At 36.1% G+C, this 20133-nt stretch overlaps 4 protein-coding genes and 1 pseudogene across 17 annotated transcripts; 3 read left to right on the forward strand and 2 right to left on the reverse strand.

Annotated features, from left to right (window-relative positions):
• Nucleotides 1-2805: 2805 nt before the first annotated feature.
• On the forward strand, nt 2806-5673 carry LOC104792044 (guanylate kinase 2). 2 transcript variants are annotated; one of them, XM_010518070.3, is made up of 11 exons: nt 2806-3170; nt 3402-3442; nt 3546-3659; nt 3754-3830; nt 3916-4045; nt 4128-4490; nt 4568-4689; nt 4771-4906; nt 4988-5033; nt 5123-5216; nt 5310-5673. In XM_010518070.3, exons 2-11 carry the CDS (start codon nt 3440-3442, stop codon nt 5392-5394), a joined length of 1170 nt encoding a protein of 389 aa, XP_010516372.2. In that variant the 5' UTR covers nt 2806-3170; nt 3402-3439; the 3' UTR covers nt 5395-5673. The 2 variants fall into 2 exon arrangements, with proteins under 2 accessions (XP_010516372.2, XP_010516371.2); XM_010518069.3 differs by having other exon boundaries at nt 2835-3170; nt 5120-5216.
• A 1283-nt stretch (nt 5674-6956) lies between these two features.
• LOC104792048 (acetylglutamate kinase, chloroplastic) lies at nt 6957-8163 on the reverse strand. Its single transcript, XM_010518076.3, has one exon. The coding sequence runs from the start codon at nt 8161-8163 to the stop codon at nt 7114-7116; it is 1050 nt and encodes a 349-aa protein (XP_010516378.1). The 3' UTR covers nt 6957-7113.
• On the forward strand, nt 7018-15998 carry LOC104792046 (uncharacterized). 12 transcript variants are annotated; one of them, XM_010518073.3, is made up of 24 exons: nt 7018-8621; nt 8716-8816; nt 8908-9118; nt 9211-9292; nt 9388-9670; nt 9758-9860; nt 9955-10091; nt 10634-10807; nt 11110-11312; nt 11419-11556; nt 11686-11774; nt 12134-12275; nt 12438-12487; nt 12750-12805; nt 13167-13330; nt 13473-13642; nt 13844-13901; nt 13984-14056; nt 14378-14479; nt 14587-14680; nt 14770-14895; nt 14983-15209; nt 15301-15441; nt 15673-15998. In XM_010518073.3, exons 1-24 carry the CDS (start codon nt 8462-8464, stop codon nt 15853-15855), a joined length of 3267 nt encoding a protein of 1088 aa, XP_010516375.2. In that variant the 5' UTR covers nt 7018-8461; the 3' UTR covers nt 15856-15998. The 12 variants fall into 12 exon arrangements, 9 of the variants coding, with proteins under 9 accessions (XP_010516375.2, XP_010516374.2, XP_087310435.1 ...); XM_010518072.3 differs by having other exon boundaries at nt 8379-8621; nt 14968-15209; XR_015559725.1 differs by having other exon boundaries at nt 8462-8621; nt 12357-12487.
• Nucleotides 15999-16450: 452 nt separating this feature from the next.
• On the reverse strand, nt 16451-17461 carry LOC147942879 (F-box protein At3g57580 pseudogene; annotated as a pseudogene). Its single transcript, XR_015560447.1, has one exon. The product of XR_015560447.1 is annotated as an F-box protein At3g57580 pseudogene (transcript).
• Nucleotides 17462-18851: 1390 nt separating this feature from the next.
• On the forward strand, nt 18852-19966 carry LOC104792049 (dehydration-responsive element-binding protein 2F). Its single transcript, XM_087454314.1, has one exon. The coding sequence runs from the start codon at nt 18921-18923 to the stop codon at nt 19752-19754; it is 834 nt and encodes a 277-aa protein (XP_087310440.1). The 5' UTR covers nt 18852-18920; the 3' UTR covers nt 19755-19966.
• The last annotated feature ends 167 nt before the right edge of the window (nt 19967-20133 follow it).

Below are 20133 nucleotides of genomic sequence, written 5' to 3' on the forward strand. Positions count from 1 at the left end.
ACACGTTATAACCGATGAAAATTCAAACCCTCTGGCTTATATAATTGGGGATGCTAAAAGAGAATTAACTGATCGATCGTGGATAAATATTCTTTTCCCAAATGGTCATAGTGGACTTGTCTTTTGTATAAAGCATTGGAATAACGAAAAAGAGGATGTTAAAAAAAGAGATGAGGACAAAGAAAACAATTGATGTCCTTATCCATTTTCCGATATTCGAAATTGGAGGATTGATGGTTTGGTCAAAATCATGTCATGTTTGAATAGAAGTCTCAATTTTTGGGGACAAATCCCATGTTTCTAACCAATCCCATATGGCTCTTGTCTAAACGTTATTGGTTCATTTTCACATTCTCACTATAACCCTTTTGTTTTATTCGTCTTAATCTCTTTCCAAAATTCTACCACTATTGGCTTGTCAGCTAACAGGATTACTTTAAATCATATCCATATACTTTCCCTATAAAAGTTTTACATGGTGAAAATGAATGTATCAACCATCTTTGTATCATCATCATTTTTAAACAATTAATCACTGATTAATCTATACTAGTACTTTAATTTAGATAAAAAAAAGCAATGAACGTATAGTACATGCTCAAGTCCCAAGCATTCGGATCGACCTACTATTATCCATCTCCAAAGTCTAAACCACAATTCATCCATTTAAATAAGGGTTGAAATATTTTTTTTCCAACAATAAAATAAAAATAAATTTCCAAGTCCAAACCTTTAGCTTAATACAAATATTTCAAAAAATTTTAAAGAAATTGTTGAATCATGAATTTTAATAGAATTGAAATCCAACATTATTACGTCGTTAATAAATTATCAATTTTAAACCACGATTTTAAATTCTAGTGGTATTAGATCTTATATTTGTAAGTTATGGTTTAATAGATTTTTAAATCTGATTTTTCTGGTGAGACCCAATAAAATAATGTATTTAAATTAGTAATCATTTTTTCTTAATCCGTGTGAAACCCTTTTTAATTAACATCAATTTCTTAAGAATAGCATTTAGATTTTAAGAATATTTTCCATGATTAAAGAAAAATAATTGACAAAATACAAAACACAAATTAAATTAAAACAGCAGAAAAAAACATAGCACCATACATATAGGGTACAATAATGATAACATGTGACTTAGTTACGGACAAATCAAAATTAATTAATTTTAAATTATAATTATTGTAGTGCATCAAATTTATCAAAAAAGTAGTATAATAAAAAGAAAAAGTTGGTGTTTTTCCCTCAAGTTAGCACCACCAAATAACGTTATTTTAACATTATGTATAGTAATATTTAATTAACACAAATATCAAATAAGCTAATAAAATAAATCTGGTTTGAAACTATTTTCATTCTATTATTATTATTTATTGTTTTGGAAAATTACAATTTAAAATTATTGGTTTTTTTTTTACAACAAAAAAATTAGCTCAAAATTATTGGGAGGGTAAAATTATTGGTTAAATAAATAAATAACTGAGCTATCATATATATATATATATATATATATATATATTTGGAGACATTTCTAAAATAAATACTGAAGTTGGCACTTATTTATAGGTATGTCATTGACATTAAATAATTAATTTAATAAACACAATTAACTCAACTTATATTTTTTTTATAGTACCTAAGTGTTTTAAAAGGTAACAAACATCTATATATACATTTTTGAAGACATTTATAAAATAAATCCTGAAGTTGGCACTTATTTACATGTATGCCATTGACATTAAATAATTAATTTAATAAACACAATTAAGTCTATTTATATTTTTTTTATAGAACCTAAGTGTTGTAAAAGGTAACAAACATAATTGTAAATGTATACAGATTTTATTTCCTTATTTCCTTATTTTATAAGAACCTAAGTGTTCTTTAAAAATTTAAAAAACTGATTTGATAAAAAGTGTCTTTTAGCCTGTCATACTATATTTTACTTTTACAAGTTTCGTATGATGAATTATTGCGGATTAATAATCTTTGAACATGTTGCGTGATCCGCCTAGCATGGCGGGTTTGGACTATATATAGAACCAACACTAAAACTATTAGTTTATTTCATATACTATTGTAGTCATAGTTTGGAAAATTAACTTATAAATTATTTTGTATTTGAACTACAAAATATTACACATACTACATCACATTCTTAATATTCCAAAAAAAAAATTGTATACACATAAAAATATATACTAACCTACCATATAAGCATATACCTCTGTTTAATTATAGAAAATAAAACTAAGTGTTTTAAATTTTTATATTCTATCTTATAACAAATTTAATGTAATTATGTTATAAACTATATAAAACATAAGAAGAAGAAAAAATATTCTAAAAAAATTATAAATAATTAGATAAAATTTGATTAATTTGGAATTTGAAAACTAAATAAATTAAAAATTATTATTTACAATACATTAATTTATAACTTAGTCCCGCGATGTACCGCGGGTGAAAACCTAGTTGACTAACATAATACTAATAAATTTAACAATATTATATTTTCTAAATTCAAACAATAAAAATATGTTGACTGAGTAAATATGTAATACATTAATTGGCTTCCATGAGTATTGGTAAAACAAAATTACAGTTTTCACCATTTTTTGTTTTCTTCCATTTATTTGTTATTACATTCCATACGAAGAATTGATACGAAATGTCATCTAATTAACCAAAAAAGCTCTTTCTATTTACAAACAATTTTTTTTTAATAAATATTTATAAACATTATTTTAAGAATAATTAGTACTAATATAGTATTTAGTAAATAATATAATTACGGTAATACCTATAAAGAACCCCCCAGATTTCCACACACACACACCGTCACGGCCGCTTGTCTCCAAGTTGTCTTGGGACTCGTCGACGATGCACAGCTGCTGATATATATATATCTATCTATATATTTTTCTGTGTAGCCGAGCCAGAAAATTCCAGAGAGATATATAACAAATACTATAAAAAAAACTGAATCTTGTTGTTGAAAAAGCTACCCCAAAAACTTGTTTCTCAATTCTCTCTTCTGGCCCTTTTTCTTACCAATCTCCGGATATAAATTCGCATCTTCTCGCCTGCTAAATAACCCAATTCGATCCAAAAGCTTTCTTCTTTCCTCTGCGTTTTCCCGGTGTTTCATATTCGAGGTAGGCACAAAGGCTTCTCCTTTTTTTTTTTTTTAATAGATCGTTGTATACTGAGATCTGTGTTCATGGTTCTAATGTGTTGTGATTTTATTTTGTTGACTCTGCAATTTTTTTTTTATAAATATATTGTTTCTGCAGACAACATAGAAAAAAGGTCTTAACTTTTTGAAAAATTTGAGCTTTATTGTTTGTTTTGATCTCTTATAATTGTGCTTGTGTGCCATTGCTCAGGCTGTGTTGTGTCTTCTTCGAGGCATAAAAAAATCTCTATGGTGAGCCTTTTTTTTGGCGCGATTCACTTCGTTGCTCTTCTTTGTTCATAGATTTCTCACATTTTTTTTTTTTTTTTTGTTCTTTTTGATCGGTTGTTAATAGGGAGAAGCACCAGCTTTTTTTGTGAATCATCTGGAGAATGGTTACACCAATGGCTTTGGTGTCAAATCTGACCCTAAAAACAGAGATACATCTGTGCAAATTGGGGATCGATCTGTAAGCTCTCTCAATCTTTGATGTTTTAGAATGTGAAACTGTTCTTAATAATTCTCTGGACTTCGATTTGATCTCAAGCTTTTATCTTTTGCAGTTTGTGATTGGTGGAAATCATGAAGGGAACCCGTTGTTCCTTGGTGTTCAGATTCATGACATAATCACTAAAAAGTGGTGTGTGTTTGTTGATCCTATCCTGATCTGTTTCCATTAGTGTTGAATCTTAAGGATATGTATTCACTTTGTATGTGTTTTCCAGGTCTAGTCCTTCTGTTCTTGGAACTGGCCCTAAACCCTGCAAGGGTTACTCTGCCATTGTTCTGAAGAATGGTCGGATTTTGGTTATCAAAAAAGGTTCAGCTTCTGATGACTCCATTTGGTTCCTTGAGGTTAGTCTCTGGAAAGATATCAGTGTTGCTATTGTAGAGTTTCTTGTGTTCTCATTCTCATATGTTTTGTGTATTCATATAGGTGGATACTTCTTTTGTACGGGAACAAAAGAAATTGCTAGGAAGAGAGGTTGTTGCTTGGAGTAAAGGAGTAAGGGGTAATGCAGAGAAGCCTATCGTTATAAGCGGTCCTTCTGGAGTTGGAAAAGGAACACTTATATCGATGCTTATGAAGGAGTTTCCTTCAATGTTTGGGTTCTCTGTGAGCCACACTACTCGAGCTCCGAGGTTTATGGAGAAGTGTGGTGTTCATTACCATTTCACTGATAAAACCGTTATGGAGAAAGAAATCAAAGATGGGAAGTTTCTCGAGTTTGCATCTGTTCATGGTAATCTGTATGGAACCAGCATTGAGTCCGTTGAAGTGGTAACAGATTCTGGAAAGGTACTAAAACGATCATCTCTGTATCATCTCTGTCATGCCGTTGATCCCTCAAATAATCAATTTTTTTGTGCATGTAGAGATGCATTCTTGACATTGATGTTCAAGGAGCGAGGTCAGTGAAGGCAAGCTCTCTAGATGCGATATTCATATTCGTATGTCCTCCTTCAATGAATGAACTTGAAGATCGCCTCCGTGCCCGGTAAAGATTAGACTTTAGAGTTGTTGTTTCTTTAGATTTTTCTTTGCAAGTTCTCAATTTCTTAAGTGTTGAAAAAAACAGAGGAACTGAAACAGAGGAGCAGATCCAAAAGCGGCTTAGAAACGCTGATGCAGAGATCAAAGCGGGGAAATCCTCAGGCATTTTTGAACACATTCTGTATAATGACAACCTTGAGGAATGCTACAGGAACCTTAAGGTGACTTAACCCGCCTTTTGTTATGAACAAAGTCCTCTTAATTGGCTTCCATTTCAAACAACAAATGGCTCTCTGTTTCAGAATCTCTTGGGGATAGACGATCATGCTCCTGTGAATGGCGTAGAAGGTAATAAAACAATAGAGTAGACACAATGTATATAGTAATTAAGTAAGAAAGGAAGCCTGATGAGTTTTGTGATTGTTTGATAAAAGCAGTTGAAGGGATCAATCTTCCCAAGGAGTACACAGTAACAAAGATGGAAAAAAAAATTTTGATTCAAGAAACAGGAGAAGGAACCAAAAAGAACATGTACCTGTTCTAAACCGATTAATGTTCTTCTTTTTTTTTTACACCTGATGATCCTCTGTAGAGTTTGCTAATCAAACGTATTTTGGTGGGCAGGATTGTGTTGGATTTATCTTCAATTAACGGGGGAGCACCGGGAAGAACAAGAGGGATCGTTCTGGACACTGTCAAGTCCAGTTGACAAAGAGTATTTTCTCTTTCTCCGCCGAAAGCTTAAGAGGAAACATTTAGATGATGATGATGATGATGAACACTGCTCGTTATTTAAAAAAACTAAGGCTTTTTCGCGGTTGAAAGGTAGTTTTATGCGTTCACTAGATAGGTACTGATGATGATGATTATGGTTATTATGATGATAATGATTCAAAAAAGTCATGATCTCTTTTGAGAGATGATGGAATAAGATTTTTTTTGTTCCTTTTACTGATAAAGATTTTGTTTAATCTAAATCTTGAAAGAATCCTTACTTTTGGTGTTATTAGGACATAGAAAGTACCAAAAGTTTTGAAATCTCTGCAATTGTTTCTTGAGATTCCCCTACTGGGATAGGACAACAAACAAAGAAACTTAACATCGAGTTGGGAATATATAATTAAAGATTGATATCCCCACAGTACAGTGTTTAGTATTTCGTACATGACTCGAGATCCTCTTGGACAGAAGGATGGCAGTTAGTGCCAGTTTACAGTTTAAAATCAGCCAATAATGTTAAAGCAAAACATCTCAAATAAGAGAGGAAGAAGACAAAGCTATTAAAAAAGAGACCAACTTGTGGGACTTTGGAGCTAAAATGGGTCCTCGAAAGATTTGCAACTGGCATTGATTCGTGGGTCCAAACTCCAAAGTCGGTGACAGTGTAAATAAATTGAAGGAAGGTTCGTTGTAGCTCACCACAGTTTCACTTTACTTGAAGATGACGATTTTATGGTCCATCCCTCTCATGTCCTACTCACCACCACGACCACACACACTTGTCACGTGACAGTGTCGTCACGGTAACTTAGACAGAGGCGTGTGGCTTTCACGCGCAGGTAAAGTACCTCTCTTCTGGGGCCAATCCAGATCCTACTACGGAGGTGAAGTATCGCTTTTGAATTTTGATGCAGCAGTTCTCGCTGGGTCAGTCGACACTGGAAAATAAAATTATATTATTGGGCTTAATGAAAGCCCAAGAACGAAATTAGGGTCCAGCGAAACATTAGTCTTTGACCTGTGTATACCAAAGAAGCAGTAGACTAGAAAGAGTCGAGAGACCAGACAGGGAAGACAGACACGTTGTGACTTGTGAGATATGCTATCAGATTTCAATACAATTTAGTTCTAAGTGGGTCAATTTGAAGCAGAGACAAAGTGTAAAGTGGAGTTCTTTGCACTTTAACAAGTATTATAAGCCACTGAGTTTTGGTAACAATTGTTGACTGCATAATGATCTTAACACAACCTATGAGGCGAGCCTTGGCTACTAATAAAATCGGGAACTGACCAAAATCATGGAGGATCTGACAATGTTCTCCGATGTACTCATCCTAGCAAGAGCAGTTTGGCAAGAAAGATGTTAGCAGAACCAATATGCCAAGCATGTTCCTTAGGGTCAGATATTTATGTTCTTTCAAAAGATAAAGATTGAAGCACCGTAGGAAGAAACAGAGTTAACCTTAGAACAGTTTATTGTCTCAAAAAATGTAAACTTTCTAAGACTAAAAGAAATCATCAAAGTTGCTGCATATGCAAACCAAAAAGAACTGCTGAAAATTTTGTCCTTTAAGACTAATCAGAAATGATCATAAGTTTATAGCACAGATTTGACATACTAATGAGTAATGAACAAACACTGGCACACTCAAATACAAAAAAAAACCGCAACTTTGATTTTGATGATGGATCACCCAATATAGGAAACTTAACCAGTAATCATAGTACCAGCTCCTTCACCAGACATAATCTCATGAAGCAGAGAATGTTGTCTCCTTCCATCAATAATACTCGCAGTCTTAACTCCCTGAGCAAGAGACCTAATACAACACTTCACCTTAGGGATCCTCCCACCAGCAACTTTACCATCTTCAATCATCTTCTTCACTCCTTTTATATCAATCTCCTTCACCAAACTACTCGGATCCTCTTTATCCTCCAAGATCCCAGCCACATCAGTCAGCAGAATCAATTTCTCAGCTCCAAGCGCAGCAGCGAGCTCTCCAGCAACCGTATCTGCATTGATGTTGTAAGCTTGACCAGAGTCATCAGCAGCAACAGAAGCAATCACTGGAATGTAACCGGAATCAACAAGAGGACGCAGTACAGAGGGATCAACTCTCGCAACTTCACCAACGAAACCCAATTGAGCTGAATTGGGAACAGGTCTCGCAGTGAGAAGACGACCGTCGTGTCCTGATAACCCCACAGCGGTAGCTCCGGCGGCGTTGATAAGCGAAACAAGATTCTTATTAACTTTCCCGACTAAAACCATTGATACGATCTCCATCGTTGTGGCGTCGGTCACACGAAGCCCGTCACGGAACTCAGCTGGGATGTTGAGTTGTTTCAAGTAACGGTTAATATCAGGACCTCCACCGTGAACAAGGATCGGACGAAGACCAACGCACGCGAGTAGAACGAGATCGCTTACGACTGATGATTTAAGCTCCGGCGAAGTCATTGCCGCGCCGCCGTATTTGACAACTATGGTTTTCCCTCGGAATTTTTGGATAAAGGGTAAAGATTCGGAGAGGATCTCGACTCTGTAATCCGGTGAAGGAGCATTTGAGGTTGCGATTGAAGGCGGTGATGATACGGAGGAAGCGTTTACTGATAAACCTAGACGGTGATGGTGATGGTTCTTGCGAGGTGGATAGTTGAGTGATGGTGATTTGGTCGGGATCAGAGATTTGAGAGGATTAGAGAAAGATAAGGAGAAGGGTTTCGGTGAAGCATTGGATGTGACGGTGGCCATTTCTGAACCTTACCGGAGGAGGAGGAAGAAGCGGCGGCGAATTAGCTGAAGTGAGATGATCTCTCAGATCTTGTTCGACGAGTTTTTTTGTTAAATAACGAATGAACCAATGATTAGTGTCCACGTGGTGCGTAGACACAAAGACGCTGTCCGAGCCCTAAGTTTATTTTTGGAATTATGCATAAAACGACAACGTCGGTTTGTTTGCTTCATTCGTCGTCTCCGATAGACTGAGAGAGAGTAATTTTTAGTCTGTAAGAAATTAAAGAATCGGGAATTGTCGATTATACTGAGTGAGATGGAGCGATTGGAAGAGGAATTGATACGAAGATCAGAACCGGAGTCTCTAGTCTCCGTTACTCTAGGTAGGTTCATGAGTACGATTCTCTCGGCTCGCCCTAAAAAGCTACGGGAGTCTATTTCACGTCTTACTCCTGATTCTCAGAAGGGTACCTCAGGTTAGTAGTTTTCAATTTGTTTTTTTGTGTGTGTTTATGTTGCTTTCTTATTTTATGGATTTGAGATATGTCTGTTTTCGATTTCTGCTGTTAGGCTCTATCGATGAGGCACTCTGGTTTTTGGAAAAGTTCGTTAGAGACGTTGCTGAGAGAGACGAGGCCATGGGTGAAATTCTCGTACCCATTATCGAACATGTATGCATAATCTTAAAACCCTTTCAAATAACCTTGCTTGATTTGATTGTTGGAATGTCCCGGTCTTTTATATGTTCTTATGTGTTTGTAGACATTAAGGTTTAAGGATTCTAAATATGGTAACTCAGCTATGATACTTCTACATTGGCTGTTTCAAGATGAGGTTCTCTTTCAAGCCGTTTCGAGACATCTTTCGAGAATCATTTTGACGAACGAGGATAGGTTTTTAGCTCTTGGATGGTGTTTGCTTATCCGAAGTCTAGTCGAATGCGAGGATACTGGAGATCAATGTTTTTGGCATGGTGAGCATTATAATCATCCTTGTTGCTATCTCTCCTGATGGAAATAAACGTTCTCCTTATTGATGTACTTGTATAATTTTCTTCGTTGACAGGAATTAGGGAGAAACATTCTATGTTTGTGGAGATTGTTTCATCTTGTGTGCCTCAATTGTTGACGATTGTATGCAGTGGAAGGTATAAAGATCATCTCATGTTCTCTATGGAGCAAGTTTCTACACTTAAATACATAGTCATTTTTTCACATAGTGCTGAGCTGTTATTTTGTTTAGCATTTTGCAGGATGGATACGAGGTGCCATCTCGTCTTTCTGTTTCAGCTGCTGATTGCTTGCTGTCAATTAGTAACGCCTTAGCAAAGAGGGATAATACTCTGGCCAATAGACCGAAGCCATCAACTATTTCGGGGTCTCATCCACCGGTTGCTTTGATATCTAATATTAGCGAGAAGGAAAAAAAGCAGAGTTTTCTACCTGAAGATTCAAACATTAAGGCAAATTGTATACTGTGGAACCACTTGGAGGAGCTGATGCGCCTTGTACAATGTCTTTTTTCTGTATGTTCACTGATCCATTTCTATATTTTGAATTGATAAGTTATCTATGATTTGAGTTGAGTAATATTGACAAAAAACTGCTTCCAGTGGAACAGAAAAACTCGACCACTGCATGCAAAGGGGTTAAGTCAAGTGCTGAAGTGGTTAGAGGAGTTAAAAGAGCATCATGGTGGCTCCCCAGGGGAGGCAGGTCTTTGAGTGAATGCCACCTGTCCTTTTTCTTTTCTGTTTCTATTTCCGATTCTTGCTTATCAATTTTTTATTGTTTTATACCTGGAATTCAGGCACAGAGGCATCTGTGGGTGGATGTCTACTGCTCTCTTCTTGTTGGAAGCATTACAGTGTCTTGCTCCACATGGAAGATCAAAAGTTCTCAAAGATTAGTAAGGAATTGTTGGAGCAATATTTGTCTGGCATTAAGGTCAGATATAATCGACAATCTTTTTGGTTAAAAGTTTTGTGATAGGAAAAATTATGTCATACAGTAACATTTTACTACATATGGGATTCTATTGTGTCCGTAACTGAATATGCTGCATATGTTTAAGTTCCCTGAGCCATTTTTGTCTAAGAATAAATAGATTTTATGCCATTGCCATCTCTAGCTTCTACTTCTTTTCTTTGTTAAGAAGATAGAAAATAAGCAATAGTAGTAGAGTCTGCTTGGAATTTGTCTGCATGGTGTATGCTTAAGATTATTTGCTGTGGAGTCTTTTATTACACGCGGTTAACGTATATAAGATACAGAGAGAGAAGTTGTAGATGTTATATTGGTTAAGGGCTGCTTATTACCTTTCTGTTTAAGTGTTTTCCAATTTGATGCGGTTTGTAAGAATCTCATAGCATTAATATGATGCAGTACTGGTTTTAATGCTTCTAGCTTTCTGCTCTTTCTCTTAAAATGTTTTGCTAATTTATTGGGCCATCAGGAAGCTAATAAGTAGTAATGATAAAATGATGCAGTACTATTCAACAAGCTATCCTCAGGGATGTTCTGACACCAAGATTGGTGGTATAGAGACACAAAAGTTTTTCCTAAACTGTTTATGCCTTTTGTTGGGCCGCTTCGAGGGAAAGAAATTTGAGAGCATACTATCAGAGTATGGAATGAAGCTCGTGCCTTGTCTTCTAGATCAGGTATCTTTCACCATTTTTTATTGAATAGGGAGTGATGGCACGCTTTACATGAATTTCTCTTGCAGTTATATAGGTTGTTCTGATGGTTATGCACTTATGCTAGAAGCCTAGAATTCATTTTTTCATATTGAATTTACTGACTCTCTACTCATAATGAAACTCATAATTTTGGTTCTGTAGCTTCTGCTCAATTGCTGCTGCTATGATTATAACATATCCTAATACATTTAATCTTGACAGAGAGTATATATATAATACCCTTGTTTTCATCTCAGTACTTACATTCTTCTCTGCTTTCGAAGCTTCGCAGTAACAACGAAGAGATATCAGAAGACGTTGTTGCTATACTTAAGGCAGTTATCTTCAAGCTACAATCACAGTCTGGAGACGGCTTCTCTGACACAATGTGCATGGACGTTGTGATACCATCTCTGCTTCATCTTCTTGATGAAAGGGATGGTGCGGCCAAAGCTGTTAGTGTCCTCCTCGCAGACTATTGTTCGAAGTATGTCTATCCTTGCTTTCCTTTTGATGCTTATTCATGAAAGTAGCTTTCTAGTTACTAGTTATGGTTCGTAGTTTTTGTTCTAACTTAAAGAAACATTCACCAGAAATGCAGATAATAGCTGTCTCAGTGAAATTCTACAACGCCTTGTTTCTGGAACTACTGTGCAAAGGCTGAATTCTGTGGATGTGATATCAGAAGTAATCCTTATGTCAAAAGATTCATTTCCTTCTCATATACCCTGGTATACAATCGTTTATGTTTTTCGTCTCAAATTTCTATTTCTAGCTTTTCCGCATCTTCTTCAGTTCCTTAACTTTATTTACATTCTCGACCCTTAGAAGTCAGAACTCATTTTTTGGACTTCTTTCAGGAAAGAGATCGTGAACTGCTTGTTAAAGTGCCTTGGAGACGAGGAAACTTATATCTGTAAACAAACTTCAGAGTTGTTGAAGTCAATTGGTTGGTCTTCCTTTTATTTTTCTATGTCATTCCTTTGGAAGCTTTTGTTTGTGGCCATTATCAATTTCTGGTATTGGGCGTCTTATGTCTCCTATGACCTCTAAATCTTTCTTCTCTTCATTTTATTAGTTGAATATCATAAAGTTTGCTGTAAATAATTAGTGTTTGGAAAAAGGAAGATTTATGTAAATTATCTATTATTTAGATGAGGAAAACTTTTAAAGATCCCAATTTAGGGGGTCCAAGACTTGTTATTCCATATCTCGATAGCACTTTTAGTTCATATATGATAACATTTATTTCCACTTTCTTATAGAATTAAGCCATCAATTGAATGATTTTTGGTTTTCTTCTTCCAGAGCCATCTTTTGTGCTACCAGATTTAGTAACCCTCATTTATGCACCCAATGGCAAAGTATCAGCTGCCGAAACCTTGCTTGGGCTCTTGAAACATCACAAGGAGGATTCTGATGTTATATGTATGTTGCTGACCTGTCTTAGGTATCATGCTTTGTCTCTTTTTCTCCTTTCCCTCATGTATTCATAGTTGTTTGTTTATTTCCATTTACCCCAAACTCACAGGATTCGTAGTTAAGTGTTGCATTGTTTCACGTTAAAACTCAAAAGGCCTTTCTGATTCTGATCTCCATTTTTCTCTTCAAGTAATATTCAAGCTTTGGATACTTCAGAGAGTAATGGACATTCCACTGAAGGTATATGCTTCTATCTCATTACCATAGGCCACCTGCTATACATAATTTGTGATAAATCTTCATTTTGTTATTCTCCATCTCGTGGTAAACATTTTTTTGTATAAAAATATTTCAACATTTCAAATGTAATCTGGATAAGAAATATGCTGGATTATGAAACTTGAAAGTTGTAAATATTTACTACTCTGGCTGAATTACAAACTGGGCACGATCAAGTTTTTTTTGGCAAGAGCACGCTCATCATCTTCTTTTCCTGTTACAGGCTCAACTTTTGACAGCGATCGAGTGCTAAAGCTGATTCCAGAGTGGGCTAGCACTGTAAGTACAAGAATACGTCATGCTCGTTAAATTAGTATACGTCATGCTCGTTAAATTAGTTGCTATCTTTGAAATGAGTCCGTTTTAGTTTCTTAAGTGCCTAACCTTAAGTGATAACTCAACTTTTTAGTCTCAACCTTCAGTACAAACTTATTTAGGCATTGGTCGTTCCTTTTTTCCCTTCCAAGTACTATTACCTTTTATCTAACTATTTTCTTGTGTGTGTGGTGTGAAACTATTCGCATAGAAATGACCAAAGCTTGTCCCAGCTATAATTAGGATAAAAAATGTGACTTCCTTCAACTATAGAATTGATGTATTTGAAAATTTCTGCTTGTTGGCTGAAATCAAATTCTTACAGGTGCAAAACTGGGGGTCACTGATTAAACCTTTTCTTGACAAGATGTTCATGGAGCCATCCAATGCCATCATGGTTAGGTTTCTTAGTTGCATCAGTGAATATTTGGCAGATACGTCGAACATGGTCCTTCTGCATGTACTATCACATATGAAGGAGCAAAAAAAGTAAGTAAAGTTCTCTAAAAATTTGAACAACTCAAATAAAGCTATTTGTGCACCATAATTGTGATTTCTGTGCTAAGAAAATCTTTTAACAACTTCCAAAATTATGAAATATTGATTGCCGATAATGTGATTTCTAATGTAGGGTGGATGAGAGCTTCATATCCAGATCAGTTGACAAAAGTAAATCGGAGATGTCTCTATTTGACCATCTTTGCCCACTGCTTATATTAAGGCTGCTTCCCCAAAGAGTTTTTGATGATATTGACTCCTCTACAATTTATGGTAAATTCCACAGCGGAGACTCTGTGAATGGTAAGTATGCTTATTCTTTTAATTCTTTTTCCTTGTAAGAGTGGATGTTTATCATAAGGTCGTTTGACTCTTATTGTCAGTTAGATTCAACGCTTTAGCTATATTTTCGATAATTTTCCCTAAGCGGCATGATCCAGAGTAGATACTGACGATCTTAGACTTGATTCACCCACTTCTGTCTCTTGTCATGTAATATATCAGACTATCAAGACATCAAGTTTGAGGATTGTCAATGCATTGCCGCTTTCATTTTAGAAAGGTTATTTTACTCTCAGTGATCATCAAAGGCCATCTATTTTAATACTTCTTTTATATCTACCGAACTAACTCTACTAATACAGGGCATTTTCTAAGTTCGAATATGAAGAAGTTCGGAAACTCTCTGCTGAGCTATGTGGACGTATCCATCCCCAGGTGCGAACTGGCTTCCTTCTTCGACTTTGTATTGCTGGTTATTCTTTGTGTAAATGTTTATATATGTTATAAGCCTTTGTTTGAAAGGTAATTTTTATATACCAAGAAACAAGTGTAAATGCTCATTAATAAGTTTCCTCTCAAGGTCACAGCTATCTGTGTGAGAAATTTATGAGAAAGCAAAGCACATGCAAAATTTTCTCCTGTCATAAGGGCTTGGCTGAAATTTTCCAAATGCTCGACTTCAGTTTTACTTATACAATAGTCTTGCCCACTCTTCATCATCCTTATTTGTGATATGCCGGCACTTTTATTCAACAGGTGCTGTTTCCAACTGTTTTGTTGCAACTTGAAATGGCTACAGAGCTACAAGACAGCATCAAGATTAAAGCTTGCCTATTTTCTATTTGCACTTCCCTTGTGGTAATTTTTCATCTTTCGTGACATATTCAATGATCCCTGTTGCCACTTGTTCGATGCACTATCAATTGGATTATTTTTGTACGTTATAAGTTCTTCGTCACTTGCAGGTTCGAGGCTGGGAGTCTTTCTCACACAGTGTAACACCTAAGATCAGAAAAGTCCTGGAAAATATTTTGTTATGGCCTTCTGTTGAAGATGAAAGTAAGACACCGTCTAGTGGCTATTGATTTATATCTCAAGCACTGTTACCTTTCACTTCCTCACTTCATGGCTGCTATATTTCCTTTCAGTTTCCAAGGTACAACACGGGTGCATTGATTGTCTGGCACTGATGATATCTGCTGAACTGCAACATTTAAAATCTTCGAAAACATTTGGAGGAGAAAAAATACGTAGGACAGGGAAGGACATTTCTGGTTAGTATTGATGTTGTCGAACAATAACTCTTCCAGACTTGTCTTGTGTATAAATTGTATCCTGATCTGTAGGTGTTGATACATCAGGTAATTCTGTCCTAGATTACACGATCCATTGTTTAATAGAAGACAGAAGTAACTGCTCTTCTATCCCAAAGATGACTACTGAAAACCTAACTGGTGAGAGTCCTCTTCCTATTTCATTTCGTCTATGCATGGCGAACGTAATCATCAGTGCTTGTCAAAAAATCCCTGAGTCTTCAAAGAAGACTTTTGCTCTAAAAGCTCTTCCGCCTCTTATTCATTCTCTCAAGGTACTTTTGACTGCTTGCACTCATTTCAAATTTGGCTAAATTTGGTTGTATTTTGTTTTGTTTACAACAAAATATTCGGATTTTTGTGCAGGTCATATCTGTACCTGAGGTCCGTGTAGCTTGTATCCAGGTCTTATTCTCGGCCATGTACCATCTGAAGTCCACACTGCTTCCTGTTTCATCTGAACTACTGAAACTCTCCCTGAGATTTCTTGAACACGGATCCGAAAAGGTACTAGAAATCTTTCGAACTTATATCTCACATGTGTACAATCGTATGGAAGTAGACAATGTGCTTTACTTTTAGAATTGATACTTCGTTTCTCAAGTGACTACTGTCGACATATCAGAATCAGACAATTCCATATCTAGAACTATCGGCATCTGTCTATAAATAAATAGCTGAACTCGAGTGTTAATATCCGCCTTGGATTTTAAGCTTATGCGGAAGTCAAATGTGTAGGAAAAGCTGGCTGGCGCTAAACTGATGGCATCATTGATGGCGAGTGAAGACGTGATACTGGAAAACATTTCAAAGGGATTGCTTGAAGCAAGATCAGTTCTGTCCAAAGCATCACTTTCAGATCCTTCTCGAGACGTACGTGAAGTTTGTGCTAAGCTATTGGCATGCATAACGCCGTCGTAAAGCCATTTGTCATCTTTATTTTTGTCACTCATGGTTTGTTTTCACGTGCCAATTGAGTCGGTATGTAGATATCTGGTAGCAAACGATGGCCTAACATAGAAATTCTAAATATTGTGTCATATGCAAAGAAGAAATTCTAAACATTTTGTCGTGTTTTCTGAAACTACAACTTGGCTTTGCCAAACAACAAGTCGACACATGTCTTCTAACTTAACAGATGGCGTACAGTTGCAGTGACCTTTCCGAAAGAAAGTGACAAGGGAACAAACAATTATGTGCAATAGTATAAGACAGAATCAAACTATAGATATAAAACTCTACAATTGGGAAGGACATTATTGATTGAGAACTGGAGAGAGATGGGATTAAAAAAGATACCTTGATAAACCGAAAAAGGTCAGAAGGTTCATACAGATAATACATTACTAAAGCTATTTGATTCGCACATACCTTCCAATTACTACAACTATTAACTAAAGAACATAAACGCATAGATGACATGCCCTATTGTTTTTACCTACTCCTTGTCTCATTGTTTACTCTCTTATACTCTTCTCTTCTTCTTTTGTCTTCATCTTCACTGATATATCTCTCATTTCTTCTCCCTACTCAAACCATCATCATACCTCTTCCCCGATGTTGTGATGCTGCCCTTCCTTTTGACAGCAGGAGCAGCGACTCTTGATTTCAGAAATGCTTGACTTGAGTTGCTTTGCATCGTTAAGACTAAGATCCTCTACATAGTCAACAATGCCATAAACTACACCACGTTTCTCAACTGTTGCATCAAACTTAGCTCCAAAACCTTGGATTTCAACACATTGGAGAGTGTTCTTTACGGGATTGAAGTAGAATGCATAGTCTGGGTCACATGTATACTTCATACACAAAACAATATCACCTGTAGCCGCCACTCCAGCAACTTTAAATTCGCAGGAATCAAGGACTTCATTCTGCGGCAGAGTGTAGACATATTTAACCCATTCCTGTGTCTTGATATCCTCTAGAGCCCACATACACAACTCAACGGTACGTTTTCCATCAGCGTAAGCACATTTGCAATTAATCGCACCTAACTTACCCTTGGAATTGACCAAACTCAATTCACTAGGATGCTCTACATGATCATCAAGGCATGATGCGTCAATAAACTCCATCTCCTCAGACCTAACATCAAAGCGAACTATCACAAAAGACGGTTCAATATACGTTTTAGCTAAGTAATACAAAACCCCATTGATGCATATCCCTGCATTGGAACAACGATGATACAGATGATACAGATCAACAGAGACATCCTCCGTATCCCTCCACTCGGGTTCTCCAGATTCTACAGTTAGAACGCTATGAAAATCCAAAACCTTGAATGCTCATCAATGGGATCAAAACCTAAAAAGCCTCGAGACCTACTGTACTTCCTGATTGGTAAGTCATCATACATTCCGGTGATAGGGTTACACATCAAAGGCTTCTCCTCATCAACGATCCGCACAAAAGGGAAATAGATCAAACCTGAGGCATAGCTACAAATGTATTGGCAAACGTCTCCTACGAACTTGGTATGGTATTCCAAAGGGTTGTGAATGAGTGAAGCCCATTTCTTCATTGGTGTATTACAACTAAACGCCGTCGTATAAACTCATTTTGTCATCTTTCGTTTATTTTCGTCACTTTTGGTTTGTGCTCACGTGCCAATGAAGTTGCTAATTGCTAGTAATGTAGTTAGATACTGTAAGTGGTAACAAAACTTGTATGAATTTTCATAGGAATTGCTAAATACTTTTCGTAATGAATATGTCAATAATGAGATATTCTTTAGGCTTATCAGTCCTTTTTCCTTTACATTAATCCATTATTTATTTTTAACTGAAAGTATTACTTTGTAAAATTTGGCTAATTCTGTTTATAAAGTTCTTATTGATTTTGATTTAAAAAACTTTTGGTTCGGTGACTAGGTGTAATTTGTGTTATTTTGGGTGAATGTTTTTTTCTTGAAACAGAATAAATTGCCTTTTTTTTTTTTGCTTTATAGATTTGTTCAATTATGGTTTATGGATTTTTAAAAAAAATGGAATTAGGGTACAATGTGGTGAGTTAAATGTGATCGTAAGAGAGGACAGAAGCATGGGATAATGATGAAGGGAGCGGCGCTTAAATCTGAAAATCTCGAGAATGGAAACACACAACACGTCACTTCACTCTCTCACGATCGAACATGTGATTCTTGTGTGCTGTGACGACTCGTGACTTTTGCCTCTCTTTTCTCTCATGTCTCTCCTCCGGATCCTCCTAGGAAAGAAGGAAACAACAAAAAGATAAAGATAAAAAATCGTTAAAAGCTTTAAAGCTTTAAAGTGTTGTCTCAAGAAAAAGGAATTATTGGAACCAAAAAAACACTTCGAATGGTGTCGTGCTTTCATACCAAACAAGATTGAAATAAATCAAATTCATTTACTTTTTTAAAAATAAAATATAAATTGATCGATCATTTGTTTAAACTATGATATATATTAAGAAATTAGTAGTTTTTTTTTTCGTCTAGTACTAATATTTTTTGGTTAATATCTACTCAAAGTTTACAAAGATTTGCCTAGCGTAAACCAACAGATTAATAAACAAACAAACCGAGTTGTTTGTGATAGTCAAGTTTAATGAAACATTAATGGGATTACCATGTGTGTGAAACTGTTTTAACTTCTTCTTTAAGCTATCATCAAAATTGTGTTATAAGTCAGCACTAGAACTGTTTGGAATGTAGCCATGTAGGGGACATCTAGAAATAGGAATTATAATATTCTAGTTTTGAGCCTTTGATAGAAATTTTGATAAAGTTGAGATCAAATGGTTGAAGACTTTTTTATTTTTCCTTTTCTTTTGAAAAATAACAGAATATGAGAAAGTAACGGTCACATGCGCGGGTGAAAAAAGCAATTCTATGGGAAGTGAATCGAACCGTGACAATATTTAAGCACTCACATACTCTTTCTAAGCTCCATTATCATCATATCCTCTTCTTTCCTTCTTCACTCTCAATCTTAGTTCTTCTACTACTTCACTCAACACAAATGGAGAAATCATCATCAATGAAACAATGGAAGAAGGGTCCTGCTCGTGGTAAAGGCGGTCCACAAAACGCTCTTTGTCAGTACCGTGGAGTCAGACAAAGGACTTGGGGGAAATGGGTGGCTGAGATCAGAGAGCCCAAGAAGAGGGCAAGACTTTGGCTTGGTTCTTTTGCTACAGCTGAAGAAGCAGCCATGGCTTACGATGAAGCTGCCCTCAAACTCTATGGTCACGAAGCTTACCTCAACTTACCTCATCTTCAGCGTAATATAAGACCTTCTCTGAGTAACTCTCAGAGGTTTAAATGGGTACCTTCAAGGAAGTTTATATCTATGTTTCCTTCTTGTGGTATGCTAAATGTGAATGCTCAGCCTAGTGTTCACATTATCCAGCAAAGACTAGAGGAACTTAAGAAAACTGGACTTTTATCTCAATCCTATTCTTCTAGCTCTTCCTCCACCGAATCGAAAACTAATACTAGCCTTCTTGATGAAAAGACCAGCAAGGGAGAAACAAACAATATGTTCGAAGGTGGTGATCAGAAGAAACCAGAGATCGACCTGACAGAGTTTCTCCAGCAGCTAGGTATCTTGAAGGATGAAAGCCATGCAGAAGCAAGTGAGGTAGCAGATTGTCATTCCCCTCCGCCATGGAACGAGCAAGATGAAACTGGAAGTCCTTTCGGAGCTCAGAACTTCAGCTGGGATACGCTTATCGAGATGCCAAGAAGTGAAACAGCAACGATGCAGTTCGACTCCAGCGATTTTGGAAGCTATGATTTTGAGGATGGTGTATCTTTTCCTTCCATCTGGGACTACTGCGGAAGCTTAGATTGAGTAAAAGCAACTCACTGTAGATCAGATTCAGAAGTACACATGGTTTTGAGTTCAGTGTAGTGTTTTGGAGTAGATACATAGGTAGAAAGGGATATATGCTCCGAGTGTAGTTTATTATTATGCAGCAATAAAGTGAGTCAGTGTACTTCTGGTATGAATGAGTTGTTTCGATTTTTTTGGGATATGAATGAAGCATGGTCATTTTTTCTCAACCATTTTAGCTCAAGTGTTAGAAAAAGTAGTGAAAGCCACAGTCCTAAAAGAATGATATGTTTTGTGCAAGTAACCATGCAAAAGCTCAGATCTAATTTTCCAGCAAGTATGGTGGCATAAACGGATTTACCTGTAAACCATGATTCCTGAATTGACCAGCGAAAAC

This window comes from Camelina sativa, chromosome 6 (genome assembly GCF_030686135.1).
Source record: "Camelina sativa cultivar CO46 ecotype springtype chromosome 6, ASM3068613v1".
Taxonomy (NCBI): domain Eukaryota; kingdom Viridiplantae; phylum Streptophyta; class Magnoliopsida; order Brassicales; family Brassicaceae; genus Camelina; species Camelina sativa.